At 35.9% G+C, this 14,175-nt stretch overlaps 1 protein-coding gene across 1 annotated transcript; it reads right to left on the bottom strand.

The window, feature by feature from the left end:
* Nucleotides 1-1,867: 1,867 nt before the first annotated feature.
* On the bottom strand, nt 1,868-2,317 carry LOC142616388 (uncharacterized). The gene has a single exon (XM_075789251.1). It carries the CDS (start codon nt 2,315-2,317, stop codon nt 1,868-1,870), a length of 450 nt encoding a protein of 149 aa, XP_075645366.1.
* Nucleotides 2,318-14,175: the final 11,858 nt, after the last annotated feature.

Below are 14,175 nucleotides of genomic sequence, written 5' to 3' on the forward strand. Positions count from 1 at the left end.
TACATCATTTTTTTTTTTTTTTGCAACTTTGCTCTCTTGGAATCTCATCCGTTACAAACACACTTCAGATTCTATATGAGGTCGAGCTATTAAACGATTTCAAATTTTATCTTTTTAGAAAATGTATTCTCAGTTTTTATGGTAAAAAAAAGAGTGAATGTGATGTGAACGTGTTTCAATTCCCTATATATTTTGTGTGGTCATTGATCATATTTTAATCTTTCCATATTTTGTATGATCATCATCAAAATGATTACATTTTGGAGTAAAAAAAACAATTTTATGTCCACCTGAACAAATTAAACTCTTTTTGAGGCAGAAAATTCACTTCGCACAAAAAGAATGAGTTCAGTATAGCCTAACTTGATATGATATTTTGTGAAATACGCAGATTAACAATGAGAACAAGGAAATTAAAGATACTAAATTGATAATAGTAACAAGATTACAAAGTCTAAGTTACAAATCTAATTCATGCGAGGCAATAATGCACTTATAAGCATGAAGTGATAATTAACCTCCGGATTTCAGAAATGAGGGAATCAATGTCTCTAGTTTGATAGATAAGTGTGTGTGTGTGTGCGTGTTGTGTGAGATAGTATTCTTCTTATTTATACAAGATGAAGACAATCTTGAAGATGAAGACTGCGTTGAAGATGAAGATGATCCATACAAGACCTTGAAGACAAAGACTGCTTTGAAGATGAAGATGATTTATACAAGACCTTGAAGACAAAGAAAATCTTGAAGACGAAAACAATCTTCAAGATGAAGACAATCTTGAAGATGAAAAGGATCTTGAAGGTGGAGTTTGTCCATTGGCATCTTTGCAATGGAGCAACTGTTGATGCAACAATCTAAAGCTGCAATGAAGCAACATTGGCATCGACTGAAGAAAATGAATCATCATCTCTCTCATTCCTTTTTTTATTATTGTACATGTCCTTTTTGGCTTTCTTTAATATGTACTTACACTCTCCCCTATTTTTGTCTTTCAAAAGTCTGCTTCTTGCTATGATACTCTTTAGAGATATAGAATGACGAGTACTAAACTTTAGAGATGTAAGGTGACACCACTCAAAGTTTAAAGATGCGAGAAGATGACACCAAAACTTTGAGAATATGAGGTGACCCAACTCAGAAGAGAGGAAATTTAGTCCAAAATTTAGAGATGCAAGGAGATGCCATCAAGTTTTTGAAGATGCAAGCAGATACCACCAAGTCTTTGAAAATGAGAGGCGGCACTATGCAGACTTTAGAGGTGTAAGGCAACACAACTTAAAAGGAAGGCAATGAAATTCAAAAGAGAGGTGATGCAATGCCAACTTTGACAATGCAAGGCGACATGACTTTGAAGGGAGGCAATGCAATCCAAACTTCAAAAATGCAAGGAAATGTGAAAGGTAGAACTACTTAGACTTTAAAGATGAGAGAGAAAGCACATTTTAGAGATGCTATGCCACATTCTCACAATGATGTTTGCTTTCATGGTGACTTTGCATTCCTAATGTCTTACAATGATGTTTGCCTTCATGCGTAGCATTCTCTTTTTGTAGTCACTTTTTTCATAGGGACGTTTGCCCAAAATTGGGATTGTGCTTAGTGTGACATACCAAGTTGCCTATGTACCACTTGAGAGATCAAGTCATCACGTGGTTCAAGAAATTTTATTTTTTGGAAATGTGGCTAAACTTAGCGTAGAATGCCAAGCTGCCTACCTACCCTTTGAGAGGGAACAAGTCATCATGTAGTTCAATAGTATTTTTTTTTTTTTTTGTGAACACTTTCAAGAGTAATGGAGAACATCATGTACCCTTTAAGTATTAAGGTTGGAAATTTAGGCTCTTACCAAGGAGTGCTTCAATCTTCAAGCATAGTAACGTTTCAAGAATTTGCCATTGATGGGGCCAATTTTCAAATCATCTTCAGCGACCAACTTGTATGCTCCATTTATATAAGCTTCTAGAACAACATATGGTCTATCCCATTTCGAAACAAACTTATTCTTAGTACGATGGGTGATGATAATGGGTCTTCGTATAGCAAGAACCAAATCTCTAACTTGGAAAGATCGAGGATGAACCTTCTTGCTAAAAGTCCTAGAAATGCGAGCTTGATAACACTCAAGGTGTTGTTGTGCCTCAAGCCCTTTTTTATCCAAAGCTTCTAACTCTTCAAGTCGTAGATAAACATTGTCTTCATTCGAAAGGCCTTTTTGAATGGTGATTCTTAATGAAGGAATTTGGTGTTCAAGTGGTAAAACAACTTCTACCCCATAAACAAGAGAAAAGGCGTGGCTTGGGTAGGTGTTTGACATGTTAAACGATACGCCCACAAAGATTCTTCAACTCTTTCATGCCAATCTCTTTTCTACTTCCCTATAATGTTCTTGAGCAAATTGCATAGAGTCTTGTTAAAGGCTTCAGCAAGACCATTGGATGGAGCATTAAAAATAGAGGAATTATACTACTTAAAACCAAAGTTATTGCAAAGCTTGTCCATTGACTTGTTGTAGAATTCCTTCCCATTATTAGTGATGATGTGGCGGGGTACACCATACCTAAAGACGATGTTTCTTTTGATAAAGTTCATGATGAAGGAAAAATTCTGGTTTTGCATCTCATGCAAAACCCACAGCGGAAGCGACGAACTAGGGTCTATTTCATTCATGATTGATAACGTGCACTATGTAAATTTCAGAATTTAAGAACAAGATAGCGTACCTTGGTGTGGAGAAATTCAAAACAAAGATTAGAAGCCCTTGGGAACACTTTTAATCTTCACTCCAATTCCACTTTACGCCCAAGATGTGTGGTCTCTCAATCAGTTTTTCAAAGGGAGAATGAAAGTGTGTCTCACACTCTCTCACACACGGTTTCTTTTTCTTTTCTAATCTCATCTTATAAAAATTCTGTATGTTTCTCCCTTTATAACTAACTGATTATCTAATTGGGTTGGCCTATTGGGCCTTTCCAATTGGGCTTTAGTGTGTGGCTTGGAGTGGGACCAAAAGGGACCAATAAGACACTAGCTCCAATGGGCCTTGGGCTTTTCCGTCAACTCTTGACAAGTCCAAAGTTACCATTAATTATATTTAATACCACTATATAAATATAATTGCACTCTAGGCCTTATTAATAAATTATATCCCAAGACTTTATTATACACGTAACCCCTTCATAAAATATTCGTAGTAACACAAAGTCATAAACGTAGACTGCCACTTTGTAAATTACTACATCTTATCCTTGAGTACCCGGTTTAATTCTTTAAAGTTATTCATTATATATTTATGAAATCCAATTTCATAAATATATACTTTAGTAATTTCTTACTAAAGTGGTTAGGCCTAACTTTCTGAATAACTGAAACCATTAAACTTAGCTCAAGGGACTATTTTATATCTCTATCAAGAGACTATGAATTCCATCTTGAGAATATATGTTCCATCAACACTAAATGTGGCTGCCCAACATACTGAGGTTTTGACCGTCACTTCAGATCTCACTCCTGATATATCAAAGCAACCTACACTTCATGATCAGGTCCATTATTCTCTCAGGATTAAGAGTTTATGCAAATAGAAGTCGTGAGATTTATTATTCATTTGCCAGTCGTTAGAAGAATAATAAATCTCACAACGGTCCTATTCTATATGTCTTAACTCTTAAAACATATCAACATATTAACTAGAAGTCTCCACTTCCATGATCAAAACAAATCATCTTAGTTGACACGTTATAGTCTTCGCAGATGAAATGCCCAATTTCATCACCGACTACGAACTATTAATTCTGAGTTTACAAAGAACTTGTGATTTACATCTTCTGTGACTTTTCACATAAATCACATACAATGCATCTCATGGACTATATGATAATGTCCCATATTCATGTTACCATTATTTTAGATAATAATAAAATAACTTTATCAATCACAATATTAAGTCATACATCATGTCATACATAATGTCATACATTATATCATACATAGCATCATACAACAGGATTTAAGGGCACTAATCCTAACACATGACAGTTCCTTTTTTTATTTCACGAAATACAGTAGCTTCAGCCCACTTGGAGAAATAACCTGTCGCAGCTAGGATATGTTAACGTCCATCAGAGGAATTTGGCGTCAGTGACCCAACCATATCTAATCCCCAAGCATCAAATGGCCATGAAGCTACAATAGGATGCAGGGGTTCTGGAGGCTGATGGATGAAGTTTGCATATAATTGACATGCTGAGCATCTTTTTGCATAATCCATACAATCCTTGGCCATAGTGGACAAATGTTAACCCATCCATTTAATTTGAAAATGAAGTATAGGACCTGATTGGTGAGCACCACAAATCCCTGAATGAGCTTCTTCAAGTCCCCTGGCAGCTTCCTCATCATAAAAGCAACGAAGAAGAAGACCATCAAAAGAATGGCGATATAAACTATTCTTGTAATAAACAAAGCATGGAGTTCATTACTGAATTTGTGTTCTATGTCGCAGGTCATTGGGCAATTTTCCATGCTCTATGTAATCAATGATAGGTTGCCGCCAATCTTCTCTTTCTATTTCAAAAACTAAAATTGCATTAACTTCTTCTAGCTCATCTTCATCAAAGTTTGGAGGTATTACCCATGTTTGGCATATTGGAGTTTTTACCTCGAGATCTTGTAGAGTAAGAGTTGTTGCTAATTTTGCCAAAGCATTAGCTTGTTTATTCTCATTTCTTGGGACATGTGTAATACTAATATGATCAAACCATCCTAGAAGCCTCTTGGCGTATTTGCAATATGGGATCAATTCTGGTTTCTTCACATCATAGTGAAAAAGCACTTGGTTTATGATCAATTTCGAATCACCAAAGACTTCCAAACAAGTTGTTTTCACATTCATTGCCATTTTAAGACCTAGGATTAGTGCTTGATATTCAGCAGCATAGTTTGAACAACATTCTATAAGAGTAAATGCATATGGGAGTACATCCCCTTCTGGAGTTACAAACACTACTCCAACGACGGCACCATTACATTGAGCAACTCCATCAAAGAATATCTTTCAAGGTTGTGAGATTTCAATGAACATTACTTCTTCGTCAGGAAGGTCATTAGATAGCTCCCAATCATCAGGAACAGGATGGTTGGCAAGGAAGTCTGCCAAGGCTTTTCCTTTCACTACTTTTTGTTGGACATATATTATCTCAAACTCTTAGAGTAAGAGAGCCCATTTCGCTAGCCTTCCCAAAAGAACTGGCTTAGTCATAGTGTATTTAATAGGATTTGCTCGTGAGATGAGTCGTACTGAATGGGCATGTAAGTAATGCCTTAGCTTTTGAATGGAAAACATCAAAGCTAAACATGTCTTTTCAATTGGTGAATAATTGAATTCAGCATAATGTAGGGTTCTACTCAAGTAGTAGAGAGCATTCTCCTTTCCTTCTTCATATTCTTGAGCCAAAAGCACTCCTAAAGATCGTTCTTGTGTTGCTATGTAAAGAAAAAGGGGCCACCCCTACATGGGTGCTCATAGAATAGGAGGATTTAGCAAGTATGTTTTGATGCTCTCAAAAGCATTTCTACATGCTTCATCCCATTTGAATGAGACATCTTTCTTCATAAGGCGACTGAAAGGTTGACAGCGTCCAACCAAGTTAGATATGAATCTCCTATTGTAGGCAAGCTTTCCTTGAAGGCTTTTGAGATCATGAATATTTTGAGGCTTTGGCATTTTTTGGATAGCATCAATTTTCGAATTATCAATTTCAATTCCTCGATGTTGAACTATGAATCCTAGGAATTTTCCTGATGTAACTCCAAATGCACGTTTCATGGGATTCATTTTGAGTTGGTACCTACGAAGTCGCACAAAGAATTGATGAAGGTCTTGAAGATGCTCTATTCTTTTCTTCAACTTCACAACCAAATCATCAACATGTCACTCTACATTTTTGTGAAGTATGTCATCCAATATTCTTTGCATCACCCTTTGATAAGTGGCACCAGAATTCTTTAATCTGAAAGGCATAACTTTATAGCATTATATTCCTTTTGGAGTACAAAAAGCAATGAGCTCTTTATCTTTGAAAGCCATACGAATTTGATTATAACCAGAGAAACCATCCATAAATGAAAGAGCTTCATGGAGATCAATGTTTGGACATGCCCTATTGAGCTTCATGGAGATCAACCATAATTTCTTTTAAAGGAAAATGAAATTCGTCTTTTGGACATGCCCTATTGAGGTCGTAAAAGTTGATGCAAAAATATGAATTTCCCAATTCTTCATTCTTCCTAGAACAATGTTTGATATCCAAGTAGGATACTTGAATTCATGAATAAAGTCAGCTTCAATAAGTTTGTTGACCTCACCTTCAATCTGGGGGGTTAACTCAGGTCGAAACCTAAACTGTGATTGCTTTGTTGGTCACACCCCATGTCTCACTAATAAGTGATGAACGACAACCTTTAGATCTAGACCTGACATTTCTTTGTATGTCCAAGCAAAATCATCCCTAAATTCTTTGAGGAGTTTAGTGTAAGCACCTTCTTCTAGAGATAAATTTACAATATATAAAAACTGGCCTAAAGTCTTCGGTAGTGCTAATGTTAACTTCCTTCAATTCATCGATTATGGCTTGTACACCTTCAAATGTGGGTGGAGCATCCTCAGCATTGTCTTCAATAGGGAATTCCTCTTTTGTGTCTTTAGTGATTGTTATATGATTTACTGAAGCAACAATCTCGTCTTCCACCTCTTGTTTTGTGGACACCATTGTACGTTTTTTTGCAGTCAAGGCTTCTCCAACATTTACTTTCCAAATACTTTTGCGCTTCATACGAGATGGAATTGAGCTTTGAACCTCGTTTGAATCATGATCCATAAGAAGCGTTTCATCAATATCTCTCGGAAGGAAATTTGACATCTTATTTTGATTTTGTCTTGCCTTCTCATCCTTCGAGAGTTGAGAAGAAGTTGAATGACTGGGTCTTGTAAGAATCAAACTTCAAGTGCCATTTTGAGAAGAATTTGAATCACTAAGTCTTGTAAGAATAGAACTTAGAGTGCGATTTTGAGAAGAATTTGAATGACTAAGTCTTGTCAGAATAGAACTTCGAGTGCCATTGACAAAGTTACCATCTTCTTATGTCCCCAACCTATCAAAGACTGAGATATAGGGAGTGGGTGGCCAATGTGATAAAAATAGATGGTTTCCTTGATAGCTTCAAAGATTGTTTTTCTTCTTCATCATTTGCCAAAATTACCGAAACATTAGCTTTCTGAATGGGGATGTGAACAAGAGTTGGTGGAGTGTATCCAATTCCAGCCTTAGAACTAGTTACGCCAAAACCCTTAGCTTTCGACGTCTTTTGTTCTTCTTTTCCACAGGCTACAAGGATGCTTACCCAAACCACTTGGCTTCTCATGGTTATAACTAGCTTTAGCCATGAGTCTATATGTGTTGGGGTCAAAACATTCTTTGGTTCTCTTGGTGGGCAAAGTCCCATGCTCAACAATCGATCCTTGGGATGGCCTTGTGAACCCTTGGGATGATTGACTTAATGGTCTTGGTTTTGTGATTTTAGCAAGTAGAAGAGTTAGTCCTTGCAAATCTTTCAATACTGACTTCTCATCTACTTAAAATTGGGATTGGCCTTCTTTTCTTCTGATGACCAGAACATAATGTAACACAGGCTCTACTTTAGTTACTTTTGGAATATGATGCTTCTTCTCTTTTACAGAAGTCTTGGTTTGCTTGGTTTGGTTCTCTTTAATTGAAGAATCGATCCTTGAAGCTCTGGAGTAAGGCTTTTCTTCTTTGGTAGATGGTGAAGCAACGACTTATGCTTCTTCTGGCATATCATTTTCCAAGTAAAATTTTGCATCAATAAAGTGTGACTCAGCTATAGTGAAGGGCTTGTCGTCAGCTACTATCCTCTTGACTCATCCATCTTGGAAATATTTAAGGGATTAGTGATACGTAGATGGTACCATACCATACTCATGCAACCATGGTCCTCCACTAAGCAGTTTGTAAGTGGTCTTGGCATCAATGACATGGAAAAGCACACTTGATTCCATTTCACCAATGATCATATGAAGTCCATTCTTCCTTATAGCTCTTTTCCCACCTTAATTAATGCATTAAATCATTAATTTGATAGGAAGTAGTTCATCTAGGGAGATTCCAAGTTTATTTAATATTTTAAGTGGTAGAATGTTGACTACAAACCCACCATTAATAAGGATACGATTGACTTGTTCATCTCGAATGTAGCCGGTCACAAATAACGGGCGATTGTGAATCTTAGAGTCCAACAAATGATCATAATTAGTGAAAAATCATTAAAGACTAGTACACTCTATACACGATAGCTTGCTCTTTCTCCTCCTTGCAAGTTGATTCTTCTTCATCGTTTACTTGATAATCTGTGAAAGATGAAAAGATGTAATCTTCAAAATGCTGGGGGATGAACTCTTATAAAGTAACTGGTTGCTGTGAACTTTGCATGGATTTATCTTTAAGAGGTAGTACTGCTTCTTCAGTTCTAGATTTCATCACCCTTGTTGGTCTTTTTACTACACAAGATGTCCTTGGAATCTCATTTACATGGACATTAGATTTTTCCATATGATACCTTTGTCGAGTCACGAGTGTCCATCCTTCTTCATTGGTAATTAAAGGCTTATCTTCATAGACATGTTCATCACTACGAGTGTGATCATCAGATATCTTGGGAAATGGCACTGGGGAGAGGGGTACTTTCACCTCAATAGGCTCGAATGAACCAAATTGAATGGTGAGAAAGGTAGAAATGGTTGTTGAGGCCACCATGGCAAGATTGGAAGTCACAACTTCATCATCAAATGTGATCTTTTCTTGATGGGCTAGCTCCATAATTTTATCTTTCAACACAAAGCATCGCTTTATGGGTGGCTTATGAGGCGATGATTCTTGCAATACTTAGGATCATTTGTTTGGTTAGCCTCTTCAGAACATTTCATCTCTATTAGCTAAATCAACTTTAACTCAAGTAAATGATCCAACATCTTGGAGATATCAAAATCAAAGAATGGGTATTGCTTCTCTTGCATCTCTTATAACGTCGGTCTTCTTCTTCCCTTATATTGAGTGAGAGTAGGCGTTTGTTTGTTTGTTTGTTTGTTTGTTTGGTTTTTTTTTTTATTTTTTATTTTTATTTTTATCTTGGGCTTAACTGAAACTTTTAGAGGAGCAGTAGTTACAATCAAAGATTGCTTGTTTTCAGGTTTAGGAGGGAATTTGCCCCTTTTGCGAGTGTCTTGTCTTTCTTTCCCCGTGCAGGGTTCTTGAACAGGCAGGCCTTGGTGACCATTGGAAGCAATACTAAGCTCCATGTCATGAGTGCATATTGCTAATTATTCAAATTTTTTAGGCTTTATTCCTTGAAGAATATAGCTTATAGCCCAATTCATTCTTCAAATACACATCTTAATTGCAGACGCCTTAGATAATTGATCCTTACAATTAAGACTAAGATTTCTCCACCATTGAATGTAATCAATGACAAGCTCTTCTTTCCACTACTTTGATATGGTGAGCTCTATTATGCTAACAGTACGTCAAGTACTATAAATACGGTTTAGGAATTCTCTTTTCATTTGTTTCCGACTATCAATAGAGCCAAGTCCTAGATCAGTATACAAATCAAACTCATTTCCCTTCAAAGAGCAAACAAATTGCTTGACCATGAGATCCCCATAAGTACCAACATTGTTACAAGTTTCCACAAAATGAGTTACATGCTGCCTTGGATTGCCTTTACCCTCAAATTGTTGGAACTTCGCTGGTTGATAATTTTGAGGCATCCTCATGAGATCTATCCATTGAGTGTATGGTTTGGCATAGGTAGTAGATGATTGACTTCCACCCCCAACTTGATCTATGATAGCTTCCTTTATTAACTCCTTGAGTTGGTTAAAAGAGATAGACCCATTTGCAAAGAGTTTGAGATCCTTTGTTGAACTATTAGATTTGTTTTGACTTAAAGCTTTCATCTTCATGATTTAGTCCAGATGTATTCTCCATTTATCCATTAAGAGAGTTATTTTGTGTGTCTCTCAATGCTTCCCTTTCTTTCATAGACTTCATTAATTCTTCTAAAGTGTGGGCTATAGTCGAGAATTGTTCCTTTAGCAATGTTGTGTTAGTTATCATGATTGGCATGGCAAATGAACTAATAAAGTTAGGAGAGTCCCTAAGCTTGGAAGTAGGAATATTTTCTGACAAAGAGAACTTAGAGCCATCAGGTGACTTGTTTTCTTCTTCAACTATTGGTACTTCTCGGATTGGTTCGGATGTTTGTGACAAAACTAGCTGAGACAACATTTCTTTGATGAAACCAACTATGTCTTTGCTTGCCCCCTGCGTAGATGAAGTTGTTTGTGACCTCTGAGTTTTAGAAGTGTTGAAAACAAACAAGGACTGGGGTTTTGGTGTTGTTTGAGCATAAACCTCTACAAGAGCTTTTGTTATTCCCCTCAGCATGGGTCCAGCATAGGAAGTTTTAGAACTAGATGAAGAGTTTGAATCAATTGTAGTATCAAATTCACTTGTTCCAAAAAGATGATTGTTGATTCAAATCTTCTTTGAAGCCATAGGGGTTCAAAAGATGTGGCAAGTTGATGAAAAAGAGATGAGAGGCAAAGATGGTCCCATCGGGTGTGCCAGAAATTTGTAAACACAAAATTTCTCAAAGTTTGAATATCAAACAAATGAAAAAGTGTTCTACATATATAATTTTGTGTTAATCAAGTAGTAAGTACAATCTCTATTTTGATTCTATTAGGTTCTAAAGATTTAGGATTAAATGTTTAGTATTTCAACTTGTATGTGTTGGCAAACCAAGAACAAAATATGTCTAGAATAGGTGTTATACATTGCTCAAAGGTGTACAGGTCAAAACTCAAGAATGTACAAATCGCAAGAAAAAGGTTTATTTCTCTGTGAAGCTAGACAGATCGAATGGTGAAACTCGATTGATAAAAAATCGTAGAAAAATAATTTCTCTAAAATTTGAAACAGCCTCAAGCTCGCGAAAACATTTAGGGTTTCAGTCCAACTCTCCTACGTATAAAAGAAAAACCCTAGCCATGTTTTGAATACACTTGGAAGATTTATGAGTTACTCCTATGAGATCTCTATGCATCTATCGAAACAAGATCTACAATCAAATGATGGTGTAATCTTAACAATTTGGATGAGTGTGTCCCGATGCTCTACAGTGATGATAGAAATAAAGTTTGTTTGGTTGAGACTTCTTATTAGTGGAGTGATGAGTGTCCTGCTTAGTTTCTTTTAAGCCTTAGGGGATGCTCCCAGAATGTATTTACCCTTATCATGCTTAACCTCACTCACATTTTCCATTTTAGGCTCAATTATCTCAGGTTTAGCATTAGAAGCAGGAGATACAAATACAACATTATTCAAAGCACTAGAGGAAGTAATACAAGAAGAGAGAGAGAGTGATCATACTCGAGACCAGTTCTATCAAATGTAGCTTTTTGAATTCTCATCCTTAGACAACTCATCTTCTTCATCCTTCTTGGCTTTTAGAGCCATATTCTTGCTTTTGTTTCCTTTGTCAATCCTTACTAAACCTAGTTCATAGGTTTGGGAATTTCCAATCAATTCCGTTAAAAGAATAGAGTCAATGTCCTTTGATTCTTCAAAGGTAGTGATCTTAGCATGGAACCGCTCTAAAAGAGATTTGAGGATTTTCCACATTATTTTAGACTCTGGGATCTTCTCACCTAAGTTGAAAGCAGAGTTCACTATGTCTTTGAGCTTAGCATAGAATCCATCAAACGCCTCATTATCGTCCATCCTTATTTCTTCAAAACTTGTGGTTAGCCTTTGAAGCTTGGAATCTTTCATAGCCTTGGTACCTTCATAGGTCTTTTGAAGGATTGTCCATGCTTCACTTGCACTCTCAGTGAATGAGATTTTCTTAAACTCCTTGTTAGTCACAAAACTAAACAAGGCATTCAATATACTACTGTTGAAATTTGCAACTTTAGTCTTGTCATCATCCCAAGATGCGGGCGAATTAGTAGGTTTGGTCCATCCAACTTCGATAGTTAACCAGATCTTTTCATCTAAAAACTACAAAAAAAAAACTCTCAAGTGTACTTTCTAGTATGCATAGTTAGTACCATCAAACAGAGGAGGAATAATCAATGATTTTCCATGATCCATAACAATAGGAGTCAATGGATCACACAACAAAGATTAAAACCTGATTAGAGTGGGCCTTCGATACTACTTGTTGGGTTAATATAGCTTGATCTTGGTTAATTAATTAAATTACCCAAGTTGATTAATTAAGTCAAATTACATGCAAATCATTGAGGCACCAACAAATCGCCAAATAACTAATATGCAGTGAAAAATAAATAACTTGTTGATTTGTTGACGAATGGAGAAAACCTTTCGCAAGGCAAAAACCCCATTGGGTGAATTTAAGGTTACCACTCCCAAAAATCTACTAATTGATAATCAAGCGGTTATAAGTATAAGGAATCTTACCACTACCCTAGCCTATCTCAAAATACCAACCTACACTTGAACCTTTACTCCAATACCTAATTGGACTTGATCTTGTAGCAGTTTTCTTTCCTTTATCGCACAAATCTCTAATCTATGACTAACTACTTTGTACAGATCCCAATACGTGACTAACTTTAGTAACTTGAATGATTGTTGTTAGTTATAAAGTTCTTCACTTCGTCAATGATGAAGCTTAGGGATCACTTGGCTGCAAAACCCTAGCTTCTCATAGAGAAAAATATGTTCTTGGTCTCTGTCTCTCTCAATGATGGCTGTTAAAATAAGCCTTACATATGTCCAAGGTTATGAGAAAAGAAAACCCTAAACAAATACATCCATATGGGCCGAATTTCAGATCTAAAAATTCTTAAATCGTAAGTCTCGATAGACCGAGCTTGTGTTGAGATATGTATCGAGATTCATTTAATTCTCGATAGTAGCTATCTGTCAAGCTGTCTATGGAGCTTTAGTAAAACAACTTTTCTTCACTTGTTTATTGGATCAATCTTCATTTCTGTAATACTACCACTTGATATGTATCAAACCCAACTTAGATCTACCCAATTTACAAGTAAAATGCATTTTGTCAAAAGATTAACCAATTACATAGATAATATGACCCTAACAAGGTTGAAGGTCCAATTGAGTAATCTTTTTCTATTAAAACCATCCAAGAAAACCAAAAGAATATAATTAAGGGAAAAACATGGCAAAAAAAAAAAGAAAAACACCAACAAAAATAACACAACCCATTTTTGTTAAAAATCCAAGCACATATTTTTGGGGTTACTACATGTCCTTTTCACACTTTTCCCATATATTTCCCCTATATTTTGTCAAATTTTTGGTTTGTTTGATTATTATTTTTTATTTTTTTATTTTATAAATTTTAAGTCTCCCACTTCGTCTTTTCAGAAATGGTTATTCTCTTTGATCATAGTTTATCAAACCGATTCCATCACATTGGATTGCATTAGTTAGTTAGTTATTATTATTATTATTATTTGTCTTTGGAAGTGGCTAACTAAAGTTCTAACACAAAGAAAACAACATCCAGTATTAGCCTATGTTAATGGACACTTTCGTTGATATGTTACTAAAGTACCATCAATTTTAATATGTTATTCAATTCAACTTTGTTTTGGGCTGATGTTTTTCCTTCATTTTGGCAGAAATGTATCAGTTCATGCATTTTAGTCATCCTGTCTTTTAAATTCAAATAACATAAATTACTTTTTTTATCCATCAATAACAGCCAGTAAAAATCTGCCACATAAGAATTATATTGTGAAGGTGTTTTGAAAGTGTTATGGACATTGCATTTATCTTACAGGGAATAATGCTCAAATACCCCCTAAACTTTGATGTAGTTGCCATGACACCCCTTAAACTTTTGTTTTGACCAATTTACTACATGAACTTTGCACAAGAGCCAAATTAGTACTTCTATTACTGTTGTGTTAATATGCTAACAAAATCGTCACATGAGACATGTGGACTTCAAAATATTGCATCTAATCCCATGAACTCCATGGTAGGAGGAGTGATGTAGAACAAACGGCCATAACCTCCTTGGACTCTCATGCGTGCC

This window comes from Castanea sativa, chromosome 11 (genome assembly GCF_040712315.1).
Source record: "Castanea sativa cultivar Marrone di Chiusa Pesio chromosome 11, ASM4071231v1".
Taxonomy (NCBI): domain Eukaryota; kingdom Viridiplantae; phylum Streptophyta; class Magnoliopsida; order Fagales; family Fagaceae; genus Castanea; species Castanea sativa.